A 21,499-nucleotide genomic window follows, 5' to 3' on the forward strand; every position below is an offset into this window, starting at 1 on the left:
ACGAGATTTCTTTTGTGTGGAAATAAGTGAACATATGAGCATATAAATCGATGCAGACTTATTTGTTATTGTGCTTCTGTGCACCTGTACTTGTCGTTTGACTTCTTGTCTGCAGAATGGAGGTTTCATTGTGGGATACTCAGAGGAGCGTATAGTGCAATCATTACATCGCAGCCTGTCACACCTGGTGAAACCATACTACACAATTCTCTGCTGATGTTTTTGTACAATTGTACCACGGCAACCAGTATATAGTGTAAAGCTGTGGACTCATGGGTCTGGAAGTCTCAGACAGAACAGGATTCTTTTTCTTTCTCGTTCACGATTAACACAATAATAGAAATCCACCACGATTAACTTACTTTGAGTGCTTACTCGCTATTTTACAGATTGTCCGGCAGTTTTGATGTGGATGCAAAACTGCAGCAGTAATAAGTCTAAGACTGACAAAAGCAAAACAAAACTTGGCACTGGAGTGTGTGCGTGTCCGGCTCTCTGGCTCTCTGACTAAAACTGTTCATAAGTCAGTTAATGGGCTCGACGACTTTGCTCCCTCATGGACTTTGTCCACTCATAAAACTCATTTGTGAAATTGCTTTTCAGGCTTTTTGTTCTGCCAATGAAATGAAAATTACTTTGCTGGACCTTATGGGATTATACACTTCTGAATATGTGTTGTGAAGCAGGGGGCGGGGCATATTTGTATCAACACAGACTAACAACAAATCCATGATTTTAGAGCTAAAATTGGAATCATAACTGTATTTTTTTCTCAGCAATTTTGTCATTTTTGTTTCTTTCATTATATTGTTATTATGGTGGAGTTTTAGGGCCAAACTGACAGATTTTCTTTATCTTTCTTGTATAAAGTCGTAATATTATGAGAATAAAGTTGTAATATAAGAATAAAGTCGTATTCTTCGGAGACTAAAGTTGTAATCTTATGAGAATTAAGTCATAAAGGTCGTAATACCACGAAAATAAAGTCGCAATATGTACGTTACATATATATATAGTTATATACATTTCTGTATATATGTATGTAGTTTTAGGGGGAAAATGTTAATATTTGCAGATGAGGAAAATTTGATGATTATAGCGATTGTGTATGTCTTGTGTACTATTGCAGCTGCATTTCATTCTTAAAAATGCCACAAATCTCATGAAATATATATATATATATATATATATATATATTTATGCAAATGTTTGAGGATGGGCTCTGTTCAGGAATGTCGTGATTTCCCCTGAGCAGTTTCTGTTTATCTAAAAGCGTCAGGCGCTCATCACCACTTTGTTTTTACCAGCTTGTCTGAAATTCAGTTCAGTTGTTTGAGTCACGGCTTGAACTTGATGGTTTTGAGAATGTTATTTACCAAAGTCGAGAGCTTCCCCTGATTTCAGTGACGTTAAAGACAGTCTGGGGTGAAGGCAGATAGATTCACTCCGTCTCATCACCACATGTCTGCTCTCTAATGCATAATGCATCAGGCCTTTATTACAAGTCTGCAGGGGAAAAACACAGCAGTGATTCACATTAATATTTCATCAAACTGCTGTGGCATCAAAGCCTTAATGGAGGAAAGCCCCGCATGTGTGTCTGAGAGTGTGTGCGTCCAAACATGTGTGTTATCGTTAATGAAGTGGACCCCAGTGGACGGGGGCTTGGCCTCCGTCAGGGCGCCAGGTGGAGAGGTGAAAATATTGTGTTAAGTTAATTTTGAGCTCAAAGACCAGATGGACGGATGTTATTAACAAGGTCATGAATGATGATGTGGTTTAGCAGAAAAGAAGTCTTTCACAAAGAGTCTGAATGTATGATGGGATGAAAGTTAGTCTGGGTATTATTCCAGTCTCAGCTTTGTTCTGTGTATTTTTCTGAAGGGGGAAAAAAAAGGCACAATCTTGACATTTTGTTTGCTAATTAAAATATCAAGAAAGAAAAGAATTGTACAGTATTTTCCAAATATTTAAAACAGTTTCTCTTATTTTACTTAAATGTCCTTTCGAGAGTGGAGACTCTAGTTATGCAGATGCACATAAAAGCAGACCACCATTCTATTAGAAACTCACCCTGCTATAAATAAAGGTCGTAACCTACACGGCACTACCTTTCTAATATGGCCACCAAGTGTCTGTCAAATCAGGATATGTTCCGTGTCTCAAAGATAAAACATGCGTCCTTTATCGAACACTTTATTCCTTGTTTTTCATCATCAAGTCAGTGCAGAACCATGAAAGTAAAATGACAGATTTGCTCAGGAAGTTGGAAACCCTCGTAGCACTCTTGACACCAGCTCTACGTGTTCCCACAGATGACAGTGCGTCAGCGGCCAGCAGTATGGAGGTGACCGACCGCATCGCCTCCCTGGAGCAGAGGGTCCAGATGCAGGAGGACGAGATTCAGCTGCTGAAGTCCGCTCTGGCCGACGTGGTCCGCAGGCTCAACCAGTCTGAGGAGCAGCAGGCCATGGGGTCACGCAGAGGACCGACCAAAGGTAACGCAAGCTGCGTTTTCACCTAACGATACGGCACGTGTTTTGAAGCTCAGGTGTTTCTTTCCGTTTGTATCTTCCCCCCTCAAGGCCCGATGATGCCGGCGTGTGAAATCATTGCACCGTATTCAGAGTTTTATGTCCACAAATGTGCGTTTGATGGATGAAACGTGAACAGATTATGACTGTGAGCTGCTGCAGTGGAGTGGATGCGGTTACAGTTTGATCTGGGAGCTGATGAGGGCGATGATGGTTCAGGCTCAGAAGTGCTCCCCTTTATTGTTCTCTCCTCTTCAGTGGAGCTGCAGCCAGCAGCTGCTCAGCTCTACTGAAGCACAGTGATGTGTTTAACATGACACAGACACACACACACACACACACATTCATCTTCTTTAATGTGCTAACAAAATTACAACCTCGCTTTGCCCCTGCTGTGTAATTACTACATGAGAGATAACAAAGCAAAATGTGTGTGTGTGTGAAAAACAGTGTCTATTAAATATTTATCACTGCAGATGAAGCTCCAGCTTGGATCTGTTACTCTGGGCAGCCTGACAAGGTTATTATAGTTAACTAAAACTAACGAAATATCGAAAAACTAAAATTGAACGTTGAACATTTTGGCTAACTGAAATAAAGATAAAAACTGGAGTTTAAAAAAATAAAACGATAACTAACTGAAAATAAATTGTGTGTCTATGTCCTTTTGGGTTCATATGAAGTGCATTTATCTTTTCACTGCCGACAATTTTGAAAGGTTTTATTTCTATTCATAATAAAATGTTTTCAATTTGATTTCTTTAAGGACACTACAGTCCACTAATAAGTGTCCCTGCTGTCGCACTTTTTTTTTCTCACAGCCAGGCCAATGATCGCCACCCTGCCATTACGGCCCACAGTGAACAACGGGACCGTCCTACCAAAGAAAGGCAGTGGCACGCTGCCGTCCCCGTCTGGATCTGGGTCCAGAAAGGACACCAGCAACACGGCCAACAGGAGGTAAGGAGACTAAAACAGATCTGAACCGTCAGACATTAATTAGAGTTTCCATTCCAGACATTTCATTTGTCGAAAGCAGAGGTGAAAAGTAAGGAATTATATTTACTTGTTACTGTAATTGAGGGTAGGTTTTTTGTGTACTTTTAAGTCATTTTTAAAATTTGTAATATTACGTTGATGAGGACAGGTGAACGATGAGGACAGAGGACAGGTGAAAGATGAGGACAGGTGAATTGGTGTGAATTAAGGTCCCTGAGTGAGTGAGAAAGTTTAAGCATTTGTGACCTTTGACCCATTTTGATTTGTGTTTACATATTTTTCAGCACTTTAATTTGTAAAGGTTTGCCTTTAATTAAAAACAATTCATGTGAGATTTGTGTCCCCTTGAACCCCAACCTTTTTTATAGTACATTTTATACAAGCTACTTTTTTTTTTTTACTTTCACTTGAGGACATTATTAGACCAGTACTTTTACTTGTAGTAAAATGTTGGTAAAATAGTGGTACTTTTACTTGAGTAGAATATTTTAATACCTCTGGTAGAAAGCCATTTTACATAGTTTAAGCCATTAATCATCACATTTCTGGATTCTTAAACATGGCTAATTAGCAGAGAAACAGTATTCTTTGCACAGTCTCGTTTGCATGTCTGTCAGCACATGTTATCAGGCTGTTCTGTGAGGTGAATAATAGCCTTTTTCCCCCATCTCTGTACGATATTATCATAATTATATGAAGCTCAGCAGACAGCGAGGGATCAGCACAGTAGTCCAAACACATGTTAACTCCCCCGAGGTGTTGGTTCTGTGTTTCAGTGTGCTTTTTTATAAGAATAAAAAAATATAAGAACCAGATACAAATATAAAATAGCCATATTTACATTTACATTTCTTTTGGTTTAGATTTGATCCTTTAAATGTGTGAGTGACTTTTGTGTCATTTTCTCCTCACATACTGGGCCATCTGTCTTTCCTGTCCTGCATGTCAACTCTCATGTATTGATGTATTGTCCCCTCACTGATAACATGTCCTTTCAACTGTCATGTCCCCGTCCATCCACTGCGTGATGTCCAGTTTGTCCGCTCTGTCCAGAATTCTCTATCGGCCCCTCAGGTGAGAGCGTCACGTGTTACACGTGACCGGTCACGATATATATATAACACCATCACAGTTACGATGCACGACGTTAACCATCATCATCATCATCATCAGTCACCAAACGACATGAAAATGTGCACATTGCTCATTTCACCGCTCATGTTAATTTCAGTTAATGTTGTTTAAATCTTTGGTTTGTGTCTGTATCTGCGATTAATCTAGACTGCAGATTAGTCCCAATCCCATCAGTGCTGGTTTGGCAAACACACAGCAGCCTCTCCTAACACCCTGTGGCCCAATTACTCTGATTCCTCGCGGTACAACGCGGCAAACAGCAGTCTGTCACTCTCTTTATTCTGTTCTGCTCTTTGCCGAAACAAACGTGCAGCCTCTCCAGAGGGGATCAAGGCCTGCTGGCCAGTTTTAGGATTTGAATAGACTTTTCTCCCATAGGGTGGATTAGGTGACTGTGCCGACCGGCCATTGGACTGCTGATGGAGCCTTTTCATTGTTGTGAATAGGCAGAGTGTCTGCGCCATCAATATGCAGCTCTGCACTCACGCCGTAGAGTATAACTGCGAGGACAGATGCACAACTATGAACAGCTCTGAAACTAAAGAAAAGGCGCTTTTCCACTACACGATACCAGCCCGACTCGCCTCACCCCTCACCAACTGCTCTCAAAAATGTCTTAACTGCATCATCAAATAAACACATCTTCCCTGTGTGTGTGTTCAGGAGCTAATTCTTGGATGAAAATGTTTTTTTTCTTCTGGTTCTCCCCATCTTCTCTCTCGCCACAGCACCGTGAGGAGAGCCAACTCTAACGAACACGTGGGAACTCTTACGCGGAAAGATTCGGGCGACTCCAAGGTCAACAGAACTCGCGCCGGATCCACGGGGAGCAACTCCAGCGGCAAAAGAAGCGACAGGTAACAAGGAAATAACGAGATATTCACATGTGATGCTTGGAAAACACATTTCTTTTCATGAAACACTTTGATATCAGTCGTGTACAGTAGATTATGGTTTCTCCTGAGAGGAAAGCTGATTGACAGCTGTCTGTTTACTCGCTTACTTTGCAGCAGCAAACAGAGGGACCCAGTGTTTAATGCAGGTAAGAACCAGAGGCTTTTTCTACGGCTCTATTATAGTTTGATACAATATGAACCAGAGCCATCACTCACCACATGCTCAGTTGTTCTCTGTGTCAGGAGAAAGTGTTTTGAAGGGTTGTCTGAGTATCATATCATCCTTTGCACGATTAACAAGTCACCACTTCATCTCAATCATGATGATTTCATCCGTCTTCACACCCATTTTTTTCCTCCATTTTCTTGTCTTTTCACTCTCTCTATAACACAGTTTTGTTTCTCTCAGTTCAATTAAAAAAAAAAAGGAAACCATTTTTCTATTATAGTGACTATTTAGACCCAGTCTGTTCAAATGGCGGCACGTGGGCCACATGTGGCCCAAAAGCAACCTCTTAGTGGTCCCACCAGAAACACTGAGCAAAAAGTAGACAAACACTTTTCACTGTCCCTCAAATATTCCTTTTTACATTTTATGCACTTTGAGTTGCACCTGGGTTAAATATGACAAACTCATTTATTTAAAATCTTAAAGAGGAAAGAACCGTGACAGCTACTACAGTGCACATTTTTGTTTTAATGTACTTTGAGGTGCAAAAAGACAGAGCGTGCAAAAATATTTACTCCTACTACCTCAGATTCTGTTCATGTGCAGTTCTTTTATTATTTTTATGCCATTTTTATAGGCCTTTCATACATTTTTGCTGGTTTTAAATTTTAAATTTGGTTTGAAAATGTGGCCCAGCTGAGTTTGTAATTGAATAGCCCTGATTTAGACCATAGACACAGGGTCTCAAACTCTGGGGGTCACTGATAGCCAGTAGAGGGCAAAAATAATAACATTTATTATGATATTTCACATTTATTATTAAATAAAAGTGTATGTTTTAGTATGGAATAGTAGTTCACAATATAAACATGTATGATGCAAAATGAATCCAACTTTATTTATAAAGCACTTTAAAAACCAGCTGAAACAAAGTGCTGTACATCAGAGATAAATAAAACACAATATTATAAAAACACAAGTAACCTAAGTGATCTTAATTTCTTAATATCTTAACTTTCCAAATCTCCTTTCAAATCCTTGTTCTAAAGCCGGACTGAAAAACAGAACGTCTGTGGATTATGTAGCTATTGTAGTTTGTTGAATAGGGATTTTGTCTCTACACGTGATTACATGTGAAACTGAAACTGATTTAGGACGCTGACATTTATTCACAAATCCCTTTGTCTAGTGTCGATATCGAGTGTAAAGTTACATTATTGTCTTCAACGTTCATAAAGCGTTACTGCTAATGTCTCTGTTAGTCCATCTTCTTTTTTTGTTCAGCTTCTCATTAAGAAAACAAAAGATACAGCCAATAAACTGGTTTTAAGAACCAGAACCAATGAAGCGCCACCTACACGGTTTTCTCTTTCCACCAAAACTAGGAAACACATGAACACGTCAGTGGCACAGAATATGAGACGAGTATTGATCGTAATTTCCATCTCCGGCCTTCTATTGATTTTTTTTGTTCAATTCAACTGCTGTTGTTGATTTGGTTCACACACCTGGCTCCTGCTTCCTTCCGTCACGCTCTTAGACACAATTTACTGACCCACTGCACATAAGTCTTTATTCTTATTCTTATTCTATTCTTATTTTTGTTTTTAAAATTAGATGGTTTTAATTAGTTTTTAGTGCGGGTTTGCTAATTTTAGTTTGGTTATTATTAGTTTTAGTGTTAAGTTTTAGTTGTTTTGTAAAATGGAGTATTTGTCAAAAAGGTGTGTCTCAAGTAAAACCTTTCAAAATTGCTGGCAGAGCAAAAATAAACACATTTGTATGAAATAAAATGTACAAAGACGAAAAGGAAGCACATTTTTGCTACAGTTTTAGTTAGTTATCGTTTTAACTCTAGTTTTTATTTTTATTTCAGTTAACGGTAATGTTATTTTGTTAGTTTTCGATGGACGATGTTAAAATGATAATTTACTCACTTGCGTTGAACGTGCGTCAATTCTCAAAGAGCGTTAAGTCCAGAGACGCCAGTGAAAACAGGTGAACTCATGTTAGGACAGAGCAGCCACCTCACCCTCACCTGGTGCTTGTATGTCTCTCTCTGTGACCTTTACAAGGGATGCGACGTGTGACCCACTGCAAAGGTAGGTTGTCCCCACCACCAACACCACCACCACACCCCAAACACCACTCCTCTAATGCCCCCTGCTCCCCCGGGCTCCACAGCTCTCTGTGTTAATTTTTTGGTTTGTTATTTCTTTAAAAAAATATTTTTACCACTTGTGTGGTTTTCCAAAGATCAGAGAGCTGTTCAGATGGGGGCAGACAAAGTGTGTGTGCGTTATCCTCCCTTTACAATTGTTTGACGACTGAATCCACTAACACACACACACACACAAACGGCACCCTAACCTCCACTGAACGCTGATTGCAGTGTTTTTGCAGTGAAACTTGAAGCTGCTGCTTCACCACACGCGTGTGTCTTTTTGCTCACGGCCTCACTTTTGCCTACACGCACCTAAGACTCCTCACTGCAGCACAGATCAAGTACCTTTGCCACTGCTCTTTATTACTCTTCCTGCCCGTGAAAACAAACATTTGCATTACAAACACATTCAATCCCTCTTTTGGGAGGAGGGTCTGTTTAATTTGATTGTTTGTAGTTTTCTCACGCTGCCGCAAGCGTTGTGTATTTGTGTGCAGTCCCGTCAACAAAGTGTTCACCGAGCTGCAAAATAAATACTTGGCAGTTTTGCCGTTTACTTAGTCGTGATAAAGGATCGTTGAGAATAATCAACTCTTTATTAGCCTCTTTTTTTAGCCAGTGGTATGCTGCTTTATTTTTTAAGTTTTTCCACAAGATTGAACACTACACAAATACCACAACTGATTAAAAACACTACAAGAACATACACAAAGATAAAGTGCAGAAATGCATCACTTTTTAAAAGCAAATCAGTTCTGAGGTCAGGATGGCCGGGCTACAGGCTGTCCACAGTCCATACAACCCATAATACAGGTACGATAAATGCACTCAAACGAGTTTGTTCATTTACGAAACGTGCAAATCGCCAAGATGGACGCCAAATTCCAAATGGCCGACTTCCTGTTGATTTAAGGCCGTGGTCCCAATGTACTTTTTTATTCGTCTTGGGCCATTACAAGTTCTCACCAAGTTTTTTGAAATTCGGATCAACTTAATCTTGGCTTGCTACATCCACGTTTCGCCTTGGGGGGGCGATATAGGGCCCTGGTGCACAACACAGGTCCCAGCACTTTGCCAATATCGCATTCTCACCAGACCTGACCTCAGTGCAAAGTTTCAAGAGTTTGGCCGCAATGACACAGAATAATAATAGTAATGTGAAGGATAACAATAGGTTCGTCTCACCAATTTGTACTGGGAGCCGTTACTCAGTAATCGATGTGATTCAAAACATAAAAAAAACTACTTAAGTAAAAGTAATTACTTTTTTTCCCAATTTTTTTTAAGTACATACAAAAAAAAACCTCAATTACAGTAACACGAGTAAATGTAATTCATTACTATTGCCCTTTAATCAATTTCACTTTAAACACCTCCTCTATTATTAGATCCCAGTGAGCCCTCTGTATGATGATGATAAGAAACATTATTAATAATAATATCCCCTACCCTCTAGTTTCCCTTTGACTGGTTGTCCCTGCCACATTCATGATTTTATTTATCTAAATATGACAGAAAATAAAGCATCCGTCTAATGTATTCCACCAACTTCCTCCATTTCTTGACCCCTCACCCCTGGCCCTGACCACCCTCACCACTCCCTCTCCAACGTCTGCTCTTTTCTCCACCTGCGTCGTAGTCACAGTACAGATTCACCTCGGCCGCCCTGCCGGTCTGACGGGAAACAGCGGCGGCGGCGGCCGCGCAGCTGTGGCTGTTACCGCCGTCAGACCCAAACAAACGCCAGACAGCAGTAAGGTGGGCGTGGTCAGAACGGGTGGCACCGCCAGGGTACCACCGGTCAGAAAGAGCCCGGGTTTAAGCCTCCAGCTGAGGAAGTCGGGGAGTTTATCGTCGTATTCTCCTCTCGACACGCCCAGCTACCGCAGCCCCATTAAATCTCCCAGCCAGTACTTCCAGATCTGTTACTAGACGATGTTAAATGAGCGATATATAATGTGCTGAGTCAGGTGTAGCGAGAATATCAGTGTGGAGAGTCTTATGTTTCATCTGCACCATTATAAGCAGTGTTGTTCACACTTTCACAGAGATCAGAGGTTTCGTAGCGTCGTCCTCTTTTAATGAGCTTTGGAAAAAAAAGGAGAAGTGGTTCAATTTGTTTTGATTCACATCATGTCTTCTGCATGGTTTGTTTTGCAGTGTTAGCATGTTTGAACTATATGAGAGATTTTCATTATCTCCTATTTTTCTAAGCTTGGATCTGTTTTTATTTTCATAACATTTCCACTGCTCTGCTTGTGTGTGCATTTTATGTTGGTTAACCTTTGCTGTGACGTTGAATTTGAGTTGTTTTTAACAAAGTGAGTCTTTGTTGTCATCACGATGTGTTTGAAGTGACTAATAAAGTCCGTTAAAAAGCAAATTCTGTCATTGTTTGTGTGTTTATTTTGAGTTTTTGTCACATCACATGACATCATGTCGTTTCTTCTCATCCTATCACACATTGTCATAGTCACCATTATTCCCACATTGTATAACGGTGTTACTGTGTATGTATTCTTTCACATGTTAATTCAATTCACTGATCTTTTTGTTTTGCCTTTTCCAGAGGAAGGTTATGTGAAAATGTATTTGAAGGGTCGTCCCGTCACCATGTTCATGCCCAAAGACCAAGTGGAAGGCTACTGCCTGGAGGCCAGAGCCGAGCTGCCCGGCAACAAACTCAAGCTGGACTGGGTGTATCCTTTTTCCTGTATTTTTGTTGTGGGGTTTTTTTTTGCCTATAAAGCAGGGGGGGTCTCAAACTCAGGTGACAATTTAACAACTTAAATGATTAAATCTATTATTTAAAAAGAACCTACTGAAATGACTAATTATAATGTGACCTTAGTATTTTGTTGTTTTTTAAAGCTTGAACAAATAGATCAAATATATAAATGTGACATCGCTGCAGAAACAGCAGCTGTGAAAACCTGCATGGAGACTCGGAGAACCTTGTGTTTGTTAACTTGGAAGGAAAAAAAAGCTGGAAATAACAAAGAAATGATACAAATCTGAGGTGGAAAGTATACACACAAATACACAAATAGAATTGTAAGGTCACATTTACTTTGTATGTTGAATGGGGATTATTGGAAGGATTTTCAAGGGTAGAGAGTTAAATATGGGTCAAAATACGCTGCTGCTGTACCTATCTATCTACTTATACCTACCTACCTACCTGCCTACCCACCTTTCTATCTACCTACCCACCCAGCTACCTACCTGCTTATACCTATCTATCTATCTATCTGCCTGCCTGCCTAGCTATAGTACATTAAAATAGCCACTAATATTGCATTAAAAACATTCAATTGTTTATCAAAATACAGTAGTTGTTGATTCATTCTCTATCGCCGACTGTTCCAGCTTCCTTGACCCTTGTTAATCTCCAGCTATGGTTACCGAGGTCGAGACTGTCGCTCCAACCTTTACCTGCTGCCCACGGGAGAAACTGTGTATTTCATCGCCTCGGTGGTCGTCCTGTTCAATGTGGACGAGCAGCTGCAGAGACACTACACTGGACACACGGACGACATCAAATGGTGAGACGCGCGCCTCGAGAGCTGCTTTGATGTACATACAGTAGACGGGGATATTTCTACAAATCCCCAGGTTATTCACAGATGTCCTTGTATTCAATAACTATACACACACGCAAGCATGGTTATAATAGTTATGGATATTTCATTAGTTTTAGTTTTTATTCAGTTTTTACTTTTTGAGTTAGTTTTAGTTTAGTTTTATAAACACACAATTCAGTTTCAGTTTCGGTAAGTGATCGTTTTTATTTTTATTTCAGTTAACAAAGAGGTTTTTCATTATTCGTTAACTATACTAACCTTGCACACAAGAAGCCCGATGAGAGAGCTTCATCTGCTCAGTGTTACTCCAGCAGAGTAACTGTAAAGAGCGCTCACTTGTGTGTTTACACTCTGAGGTTAGCGAAAGTTCAAGTGAGTAATCAGCACATTCCAGATCAGAGCACGGACCAACGGCAGATTGCGTCTCGTCTGAAGACAAAGTGTTACGGCTTCACACATTCTGCGAGTGTAGCGACACCACCGTGATGTAGAGGACGGTGATTTTATCTCAAAGTGGTTCTTATCCAGCTTCAGTGAATATCATTTTCGCCCAGCGCTGCCTTTTATGTGCTACAAACACACGGCTCATCTTTATTCAAATGCTCCCTTTTGTCATGTTTCAAAAAGGTCTTTGTTTTAATGCTTTCATGACCTTCTCTTCATTAGCCTGGCCGTCCACCCTGACAAGATCACCATAGCAACCGGGCAAGTGGCGGGCACCTCTTCAGATGGGAAAGTAAGTGAAGTCTCTCAGACGTTTTCTCACTTCATCAGTTTGCAGCGCGTGAGTTATTACTGTAGTCGTAGTTCAGACAGTTCTGCTAAATAAACAGAGTGATGAAGAGAAACACTGACTTATAAATCATACTGATGCTGCATCTGTGCTGGTGCTGTGTGTATATGTTTCCAGCATCTGGCTCCTCATGTCCGTGTGTGGGACTCAGTCAGCCTCAACACCCTCCATATTCTGGGCTCGGGCTTCTTTGACCGAGGCCTGATCTGCCTGTCTTTCTCCAAGTCGGTAAGGAGAATTTAAAGCTGATTTTGACACAGCGTCTCGGGTCCTGGACCCTCGTTATGTTGAGCATTCTGTGTTGTTTTTGTTGTGTGTTAGAATGGAGGAAACACGCTGTGTGTGGTCGACGACTCCAACGATCACGTGCTCTCTGTTTGGGACTGGCAGCGAGAGGACCGACAAGCCGAGGTCAAGGTACGATTGCATGTGTGTTTACTTGTCAGATTTTAGTCAAACTAAGACAGTAATTTGGTGTTCTTAATGTCGTGTTTGTTTGAGCTTGTCTTAGTCGGACTAACGCACATTGATAATGCGATTCATAGTCTGATTACTCCTGTATGTATACGCTTAGTCGGACTGGAGTCGGACTTGGCGTTCTGCACATGCACCAAAATCTCCTCCTCATTCTTTGACCCTGAAGTAGAAGGAGATGACGTATAAGCTGCAGTAGAGCCATGAAACATCTCATTTGTATCACGATAAACACGTACAGATACGAAACATACAGAAGGTTTTTAAAGCTCTTAATGGTTTGGCACCATCTTTCATCTCGGATCTTCTTCTCCTTCACTCGCCATCCTGAGATCTGAGCTCTAATAACCGGGCTTTTTCACAAAAATAGTCAACCCGAGACTTCTATGTAGTTTTTACCATTTTATGATTTTATTATGTTGCTTTTTTACTTCGATTTCTATTGATTTTATGTTTTATACCTTTTATGTTGCTGTGCCTTTAACTCTGGTTGTTTTTTTAAATGTGCTCTAGAAATAAAGTTGACTTGACTAAAGTCTATTTCAACCTGTTTCACTTTGTGAGCTGAACTCATTTCTTATTTAATGTGTTTTTTATTGGTTCAAGTGTTCCAACGAGTCGGTGTTCGCTGCAGAGTTTCACCCGACGGACAGTAACGTCATCGTCACCTGCGGGAAGTCACATCTCTGTTTCTGGAGCCTGGACAAAGGCAGTCTGGTCAAAAAGCAGGGGCTGTTCGAGGTCGGTCATAAAGCAATAACTTAATATAATATAAGATTTCCAGTCAACATATATATGTGTATATATATATACGTATATGTATATGTATATATATATATATATATACATATATATATGTATATAAACGTGTATGTTCTGCTCTTACAGAAACAGGAGAAGCCCAAGTTTGTGCTGTGTGTGACCTTTGCGGAAAGTGGAGATGCTATAACTGGAGACTCCAGTGGGAACATTGTGGTGTGGGGAAAAGGTACACACTGTACTCACTGTACACACTGTACACACATGAAGTCACTGATGCTGTATCTGTAACAGAGAAAACAGAGTGTACAAGGTCTTTTAATTGTTAAAAAATATGTTTTAGTGCAGTAACAACATGGTGGTGCTATAGTAATAACATTTAATGACAATCTATGATATTTTATGATGTATGACATGATTATATATGATTCTTTAATAATAATGTGACAATGATCTGATAATTTTACAGTAATACCATGGTATAATTGTATAAAACGTCAAAAGGAGAAAGGAGAGAAATACTGGGAAAAATGGGACTGTCGTGAATTCAAATTCAAAGACTCGGGACTGCACCTGCTGTAACTGTCCTGACTCGATCCTTTTTTTTTTTATCTTGTCGTCTTCAAGTCGCTGACCTTTGTGTCCAGCTGAATCCATCTCCTTTCCATCTCTGTCACGCAGGCACTAATCGCATCAGCCACGTCATCCAAGGAGCTCATGAGGGCAGCATCTTTGCTCTGTGCATGCTGAGGAACGGCACGCTGCTGTCCGGGGGGAAAGACCGCAGGCTTGTTTCCTGGGACAGCGCTTACCAACAGATACAGACAGTGGAGGTGAGGGAAAGACTTCAAAGTTCAAAGTTACAAATGTTAAATAAAATGAAAAATAATGATAACTTTATTGTACTGTACAAATCGCACATGTTTGAACTGTTTAAGCCCGATTGAGAAAAAACTACAATTGTATTCATCTGCTATAAAAACATACTAAAAACAAAACAAATGTGTGTGTTTTTTAACTGTTGCTCAAAGTTAAGACCCTAATACTCACAAAACAAGACCTTTTGTGGAATGCCGGACTAGGCGAAAACACAGTCATTAAATGTCGTCGTTAATCCACCCGCGGTGCAGCCATTGTTGTAGTCCTTTGAAAAGGGAGAAGCTACTGAATCGTCGTCACATTTTTGGTGTATTTGTAGTCAAGGAGTTGCTGAAGGGGATCAGCGGCATCTGTGTGCATGGAATCCTTGTTAGCATGGTGTTAGCCTCAAAACAAAAACAGGCAATTCAATTCAAATGTAAAGCTGCATATTAAACTGTGTTTTTCCTTCTTCTTATGTGCTGTTGAGTCAAAGTGTTGATTCTTTTATATCGCATTTTTAGTAGTGCTATAAAGCAGAGATAATTGTGCAAAAGTCACCAAATTAGACCGTTTTGTATTTGATTTTTGTTCATAAAAACAAGCCCAAATTCAATTCAATATAAAACATTTTGAGGACTCTTTTGCACTTTTTCATCAAATTACCTACAGGTTGTGCTGAAACGACTCTATATTGCACGTTCTTAGCGCCTCTGTGTATACGTTTTAACATAGTAATGGTACAAAGCAGGCTAAACGCTCTGTGTTCTAAGGGTTAAAGTAGAGCTTGGTCTCTAATATTAGCCGGAGATTACAGTCCTGTCTGAGGCAGAAGACTTTACAGTCTGACCATCGCATTGTATCGTAAATAATAAATAAATATTACAGAGGGACACACGGGTTTGCACACTCAGTGAGATTTGTGGTTCATTCATGTCTTATTTAATACCATATTGTTCGCACAGGTACCCGAGTTGTTTGGTCCCATCAGGACCATCGCAGAGGGCCGAGGGGAGACGATGCTCATCGGAACCACCAAGAACTTTGTCTTGCAAGGAAACCTGGACGGAGAATTCATGCCCATTACACAGGTCGGTCCAACAGTCAGGTAACAGCGTGCTATAATTTTCTCTGTATTATTAATAGAGCTGCGAAGAACGATTATTCTCATAATCGATTAATCTGTCGATTATTTTCTCAGTGAATCGTTTTGTCCATAAAATGTCAGTGTTGAACACTTTTGATTTCTTTGTTATCCAGAGCAAAGAAATGAAGAAAATACTCACATTGAAGAAGCTGAAACAATAGGAAATCCTGTTTTAATCATGAAAAAACCTTCAACCCGATTAATCGATTATCAAAATAGTTGTCGATTAATTTGATCATCGATTAATCGTTTCAGCTCTCATTATAAAAACAATTTATAATTTATTAATCTTCTAAAAATATCAGACTGTCTGCCATCAACAACCATTTCACCATTCATAGTCATGTAAATTGGGACACATGGCGGAATCGTGGCTCGCACTTTTACCTCACAGCAAGAAGGTCATCGGTCCAAATCCCGGATTGGCCTTTTTGTGTGGATTTCTGTTTTCTAATCAGACTTACCTTTAAATAAAATAACTTTCTGCGCGTTTGCCAGTTTCCTCCCACTGTCCAAAAACATGCAGATTTGTGGATTAGGCGAATTGACTGTAGATGTGAGTGGATGGTGGTTTGTCTCTATGTCTCTCATGTGGAGGATAAAGCGGTAGAAAATGAATGGATGGAGGGAATTAAATAACCTTTAAATCAATTACCAGTTATGTTATCTGACTACGTTCCTCTTTACATCTCTGCTACGATGATACTTAAGGTTATTTACTGTTTCTAATAACACTGGACAAAGCAAACTGGTAAAGCAGACATTTTATAGTTTGGCAGCCTGTGGCCAAGGGGAAAGGGAACTTGACTTGTAACCGGAGGGTCGCCGGTTCAAATCCCCACCCGGCCAAAAAGGGCTGGGGTACCCCTGAGCAAGGTACCCAACCCCCAATGCTCCCCGGGCGCCACTCAGTGTGGCAGCCCACTGCTCCTAATTCTAGGATGGGTCAAAATGCAGAGGAATACTTTCCCTAAGGGGATTAATAAAAAACTAACTTTAACTAACTTTAGTTTGTGATGATGATGCAGCAGAGGAAGGGTATTAAATATTGAAATAAACATCTCTCCTCCTCTGTCCAGGGTCACACTGACGAGCTGTGGGGTCTAGCAGTTCATCCCTGCAAGCCTCAGTTCCTCACCTGCGGACACGACAGGCAGGTCAGCCTGTGGCACTCGAGCACCCATCAGCACATCTGGACTAAGAACTTGGAGGTACATTGTTAGTCAACGCTGCCCTCTGGGGGTCAGTAATGAGAATTACAAATATAAATGCCACCGCTAGTGCAGGGGTCTGCAACCTTTAGGATGAAAAGAGCCGCTTTTGTCGCCCCCTCTCCACACAAATGAGTATTTGACCCACAAAATAATGTTTCTATACAGATACACTATACATATATATAAAAAAGCAGTCATTTGCAGAATTTAAGAACTACAAAAAGAAAACTGTTGGCATTTCATTGCTGTTTGTACCCAACCTCTTAAAATAAAGTGGAGAAAAAATAAAACACAGAATTATGTAGACCTAGTCCTTTGTGGATTGGATGCTTAGATGATCTTGGGACTTTTCAGCAACTTTCCATGTGATTTTTTTTCCTAATGTTATTGCCATTAAACATCAATTTTCCGTACTTTTTTTGTGGTTCTGACAGGATGCCGCCCAATCAGCCGGCTTCCATCCAACCGGAGCCGTGGTTGCCATAGGAACCCAGACTGGCAGGTACAGGTCCCCGTCATCTAGAAAAGCACTCAGTGGCTTTTCAATTGCTAAAAAGAGTTATCGCTCTGCAGGGGCTGCTTCAGCCAAAAAGCACATTTATAATGTTATTAAATGACTGTGCAGGTGGCTGGTGCTGGACACAGACTCCAAGGATTTAGTGACGATGCACACAGACGGGAACGAGCAGCTGTCTGCCATGTGCTACAGCCCAGGTACGGTGCCTCAACACATTTCACTGCAGTGATAATTAACACACAATAATATTGAAAGAATGAGTGTGATAATTCTCAGAAGTACAAAAATAAAGCTTCTCCTCTTTTTTTTGTGCCATTTTTGCCATTGTAACCATTTACATGTTAGTATTCGTTTGTTTACCAATAACCTTCCTGCCTTCCGTTTAGACGGTAACTTCCTGGCCATCGGCTCCCACGACAACTACATCTATATCTACGCGGTGACGGAAAACGGGAGGAAGTACAGTCGAGTGGGGAAGTGCTCGGTGAGCACCTGCAATTTATTTACCCCCTCTACATTCACAGCTTCTTTATTTTTAGTCCCCCGCCCCCCGAAATAGACGGTATATTGAGTTCCCTCCTCAGCTCCTTATATGGTGCTGCTCACTTTGTCCTTGATGTGTGTTAATAGAAAGGCTTTATAATGATATATGACAATGAGCTGAATGATTGAATGGTGTTCCTGTTGTGTTCAATCACAGGGTCACTCGAGTTTCATCACGCACCTGGACTGGTCGGTAGATTCCCAGTATCTGGTGTCAAATTCAGGAGACTACGAGATCCTGTACTGTACGTATGACCCACTGTCACAGCCTGTTCATGTCGATGTGTAATTAAAACACCAAGCGTAACGGATTTAAAGCACCTTTTGCATTCGTTATTACGGTAATTTCACTCGCGCTGTTGCAGGAAGTCGGAGAATCAATGTGAGGATGGAGTTGGAAAAACGCCTGTACATAGTTTCCATTTTTTTGGTCTGTTTTTGGACATTGAGACAGAAACTCAAACAAATGTTATTTTAAATATGTTTTATACTGTTGAAATTCCAAATTTAACATGCAAAATACAGTGTTTTTTCCTAAAAAGAACTTTTGTTTTTCTTCAAAACACTATTTTAACACAAGCTACTGCCAGATATTGACAGTTATTCTGGGGAAGATGGGCAAAAGCACTTACTCACAGGACATCTTTCTGGCCCTTTTCTGGTTAAAATAATGATTTATTAATGATCCATTGACTGTGGATTTTTCAGTGACACTACTATGAAACACGCCTCTTAACTTTGTCCCCAGGGATCCCGTCAGTGTGCAAACAGGTAGTGAGCGTGGAAGCCACCAGAGATATCGAGTGGGCCACTTATACCTGCACTCTGGGTTTCCATGTGTTTGGTAAGCAAAGGCGTCCTCCTCCTCCTCCCTCTTCTCCCCACGCGTTTTAATGTTTAAATGAACTAACCCGGACGCTCCGCCTCCTCCTCAGGCTTGTGGCCCGACGGCTCAGACGGCACCGACATCAACGCTGCCTGTCGCTCCTGTGACAAGAGCCTCCTGGTGACTGGAGACGACTTTGGGAAGGTCCACCTGTTCTCGTACCCGTGTTCTCAGTTCAGGGTGAGATGTGCTGTGCAATATTATGTCTTCTGTAAGAACTAGATACAACGTGCTGTGTATTCAGAGGCAAGTCAACTTTATTTCTAGAGCACAAAATCAACCAAGGTTCAAAAAAGGTATAAAACTTCAAATTAATTAAAAAAAAAAAGAAGTAAAATAGTGATAGTGAATAGTATTTTTATCATGAAGTGACGGCCAAGGAGAAGAGGTGGGTGTTTAAGAGTGATTTAAATTGTTCAATGGTGGAAGGCAGAATTTTAAGATAGTCCTTTATTAGGGGCAGCTACAGAAAAGGCTAAAATCTAAAAGCAGCCTGTTATTAGACCTCAGAGTTCGCCAAACCGTTAAGAGCGTTAAAACCCAATAATAACAATTTAAAATCAATCCTAAAATGGTTAGTTCATGTTGCTTTTCGGTCATTTTTGAACCAATCAAGGTCATTCTCCTCCAACAAGGCGTGAGAATCAAAACAGATCAGCAGTTCATCTTAAAGCACTTAAATTGGGGTCACTTGGCGGAGCAGTGGCTCACTCTTTTACCTCACAGCAAGAAGGTCACTGGTCCAAATCCCGGTTCTCAGTGTTTCTTTTTTCGTTCCCAGGCTCCGAGCCATGTCTACAGTGGTCACAGCAGTCACGTGACCAACGTCACCTTCCTGCACGACGACAGCTACCTGGTGTCGACAGGAGGGAAGGACATGAGCGTGATGCAGTGGAGGATAGTGTGAGCGAGGAGGACGCAGAGACACATCAGCTGAAATGAAAGTGAACTGCACTTAACTGAACCCAAACCAAACCAAACGTAGACTAACTCAGATGAAGTGGGTCTGACTGAACTGAGAGAAGAGGAAGTCGTTGTCCTGAGGTGGATCTTCCAGATCTGCTCTCACATCCCAAATCAGACAAAGTGGTTTGTAGAGGTGTAATATTTCATCTTTCTTTTTTCTTTGTTTACACTACATGTAAAAAAACAAACAAAGAAGTTGTTTATCTCTCATGCACTGTAGCCCAAGAGTCGCCAACGACACGGATCAAACTCCACGAAACAGAACCAAAGGCTGTGACTCCCTGACTTTCGTTAGTACAACCTAGCTTTCACTGTTGTTGCAGTATGTCGTGCACTCCTCCTGCTGCGGATAACAGACTAACCAATTACTCTTCCAAGACGGAATATCATCGAGCTGAAGATCAAAGAGCATCGGGGCAAAAACTGTGTGCGGGAAAGAGAGAACTTAGTTAAACTTTCTCTTATTTTGTATTTAGCAACTCAGGAATGTGGCAGTGAAGCAGGAGCCTAACACTGACGCGTCGGACAAAACGGAAAAAAAACCTAGATTTAACTCACATTCGCTAAATGTGTATTAAAACCACCAATTTGGTGGATCTTGATGCATCCCAGCAACACTACATGTCATATGTGATGATAACCATTATTTGATTTATTCTTTTCTAAGGGGGAAATTATTAAAATGATTAAAAAGCTACATTCTGTGCATCCAAAATTAGGATTTGAACAATTTCCACAAATATTTGTGCTTCCTGGTCTTAAAAAAAGGACTCTTTGTCTGTTATTTATTAATCACTGCCAAATAGCAGTTTCCACCTGTTTCCACCATTCCTCGACGTGCACACGTACAGAAAGAGCCTGAAGCAGATGTTTGAAACTATTTTTCATCTAACTATAACCCTGTTAACTATCTTTTAACAGGGTTATTTTTTTCATTGACATGAAGCCTTTTCAGATCAGCTTATGAAGTTAGAAAGATGAGACCGTTACACTGTTAACTGTCCTCACCATCGGTCACCGAGCAACAAGGTGCTCCATTGGACTGAAGGCTCTTGAGGTGGCAAACAAACGCCATTTTTCTTAAAATACACGCACGCGGTGGACCACTGGGTCCCATCTCTCGTCTCACATTCCTTGTCTGAAATACTCACACGCTGCATGAATCTTTTTTGTTACTTTCGAGTGATGTGTAAATTCGGGGTCGAGTAGATTTCAGTGCGACTGCCGATATGAGCCACTGTGTTGTGTTGGACTCCAGATGAGCGTCTGCAGAGTGAACGTAACGTGATTTGTCTCGACGTTAATCCCTCGCGGCTGCGGAGGGGGAAATAAAAAAAGGAAATCCCTGGACTCTTAACATTTGACTGAAAGTAAACGCCACGTTAAATTCTCATCCACACTGTGTCTCATATCTTTAGTTTTGTTTTTTCTGTCACTTGTTATTTTAAATTGAAGTAAAAGTCCCTAACACGTGTCATTTATATTATTTTTGTGCTGCACAATAATAAAACAAACGAAACAAAGTGAGAAGCAAAAACACAGGACATACACAGCACAAACTCACACTGAGTCAAATTAATGTGCATTTCACTTAAAAACTGTAGTCAAATGTTGGTTAATCATTCTCTGGTTAGTCTAGTACTCCTGCACTCTCTTCTCCCTTTCCCTAACGGATCAAGCAACTACAGAAGCTTGTATAATTTAAGTACACACAAAAGGCCTTTTCTGAAACTACAAAAAAAACCTTTAAAGCACTCCTACACTTACACAAACATAAGTGTAGGTAGTTTATTCAATTACTGCCAATAAACCTTCCTATATATGACATCTAGTGGTGAAACTGCAGAGCACATCACACAGTG

General features: G+C 40.6%; 1 protein-coding gene across 5 annotated transcripts in view; it reads left to right on the forward strand.

Moving 5' to 3' along the window:
• eml1 (EMAP like 1) overlaps positions 1 to 21,114 on the forward strand; it is a 40,590-nt gene extending 19,476 nt beyond the window's left edge. For 2 of the 5 annotated variants that reach the window (XM_044047235.1, XM_044047230.1), the window contains exons 2-23: positions 2,316 to 2,498; positions 3,356 to 3,494; positions 5,396 to 5,524; positions 5,678 to 5,709; positions 7,808 to 7,834; positions 10,466 to 10,595; positions 11,292 to 11,441; positions 12,147 to 12,216; positions 12,391 to 12,501; positions 12,595 to 12,690; positions 13,354 to 13,488; positions 13,636 to 13,735; positions 14,188 to 14,339; positions 15,330 to 15,455; positions 16,591 to 16,722; positions 17,160 to 17,227; positions 17,351 to 17,439; positions 17,629 to 17,726; positions 17,943 to 18,030; positions 18,534 to 18,629; positions 18,721 to 18,851; positions 19,453 to 21,114. In XM_044047235.1, the coding sequence (XP_043903170.1) occupies positions 2,316 to 2,498; positions 3,356 to 3,494; positions 5,396 to 5,524; positions 5,678 to 5,709; positions 7,808 to 7,834; positions 10,466 to 10,595; positions 11,292 to 11,441; positions 12,147 to 12,216; positions 12,391 to 12,501; positions 12,595 to 12,690; positions 13,354 to 13,488; positions 13,636 to 13,735; positions 14,188 to 14,339; positions 15,330 to 15,455; positions 16,591 to 16,722; positions 17,160 to 17,227; positions 17,351 to 17,439; positions 17,629 to 17,726; positions 17,943 to 18,030; positions 18,534 to 18,629; positions 18,721 to 18,851; positions 19,453 to 19,578 (2,408 nt within the window). In that variant the 3' untranslated portion in view covers positions 19,579 to 21,114. The remainder of the gene's footprint in view (positions 1 to 2,315; positions 2,499 to 3,355; positions 3,495 to 5,395; positions 5,525 to 5,677; positions 5,710 to 7,807; positions 7,835 to 10,465; positions 10,596 to 11,291; positions 11,442 to 12,146; positions 12,217 to 12,390; positions 12,502 to 12,594; positions 12,691 to 13,353; positions 13,489 to 13,635; positions 13,736 to 14,187; positions 14,340 to 15,329; positions 15,456 to 16,590; positions 16,723 to 17,159; positions 17,228 to 17,350; positions 17,440 to 17,628; positions 17,727 to 17,942; positions 18,031 to 18,533; positions 18,630 to 18,720; positions 18,852 to 19,452) is intronic. The other 3 variants (XM_044047231.1, XM_044047232.1, XM_044047233.1) reach the window with 3 other exon arrangements.
• The last annotated feature ends 385 nt before the right edge of the window (positions 21,115 to 21,499 follow it).

This window comes from Solea senegalensis, linkage group LG16, assembly GCF_019176455.1.
Source record: "Solea senegalensis isolate Sse05_10M linkage group LG16, IFAPA_SoseM_1, whole genome shotgun sequence".
Classification (NCBI taxonomy): domain Eukaryota; kingdom Metazoa; phylum Chordata; class Actinopteri; order Pleuronectiformes; family Soleidae; genus Solea; species Solea senegalensis.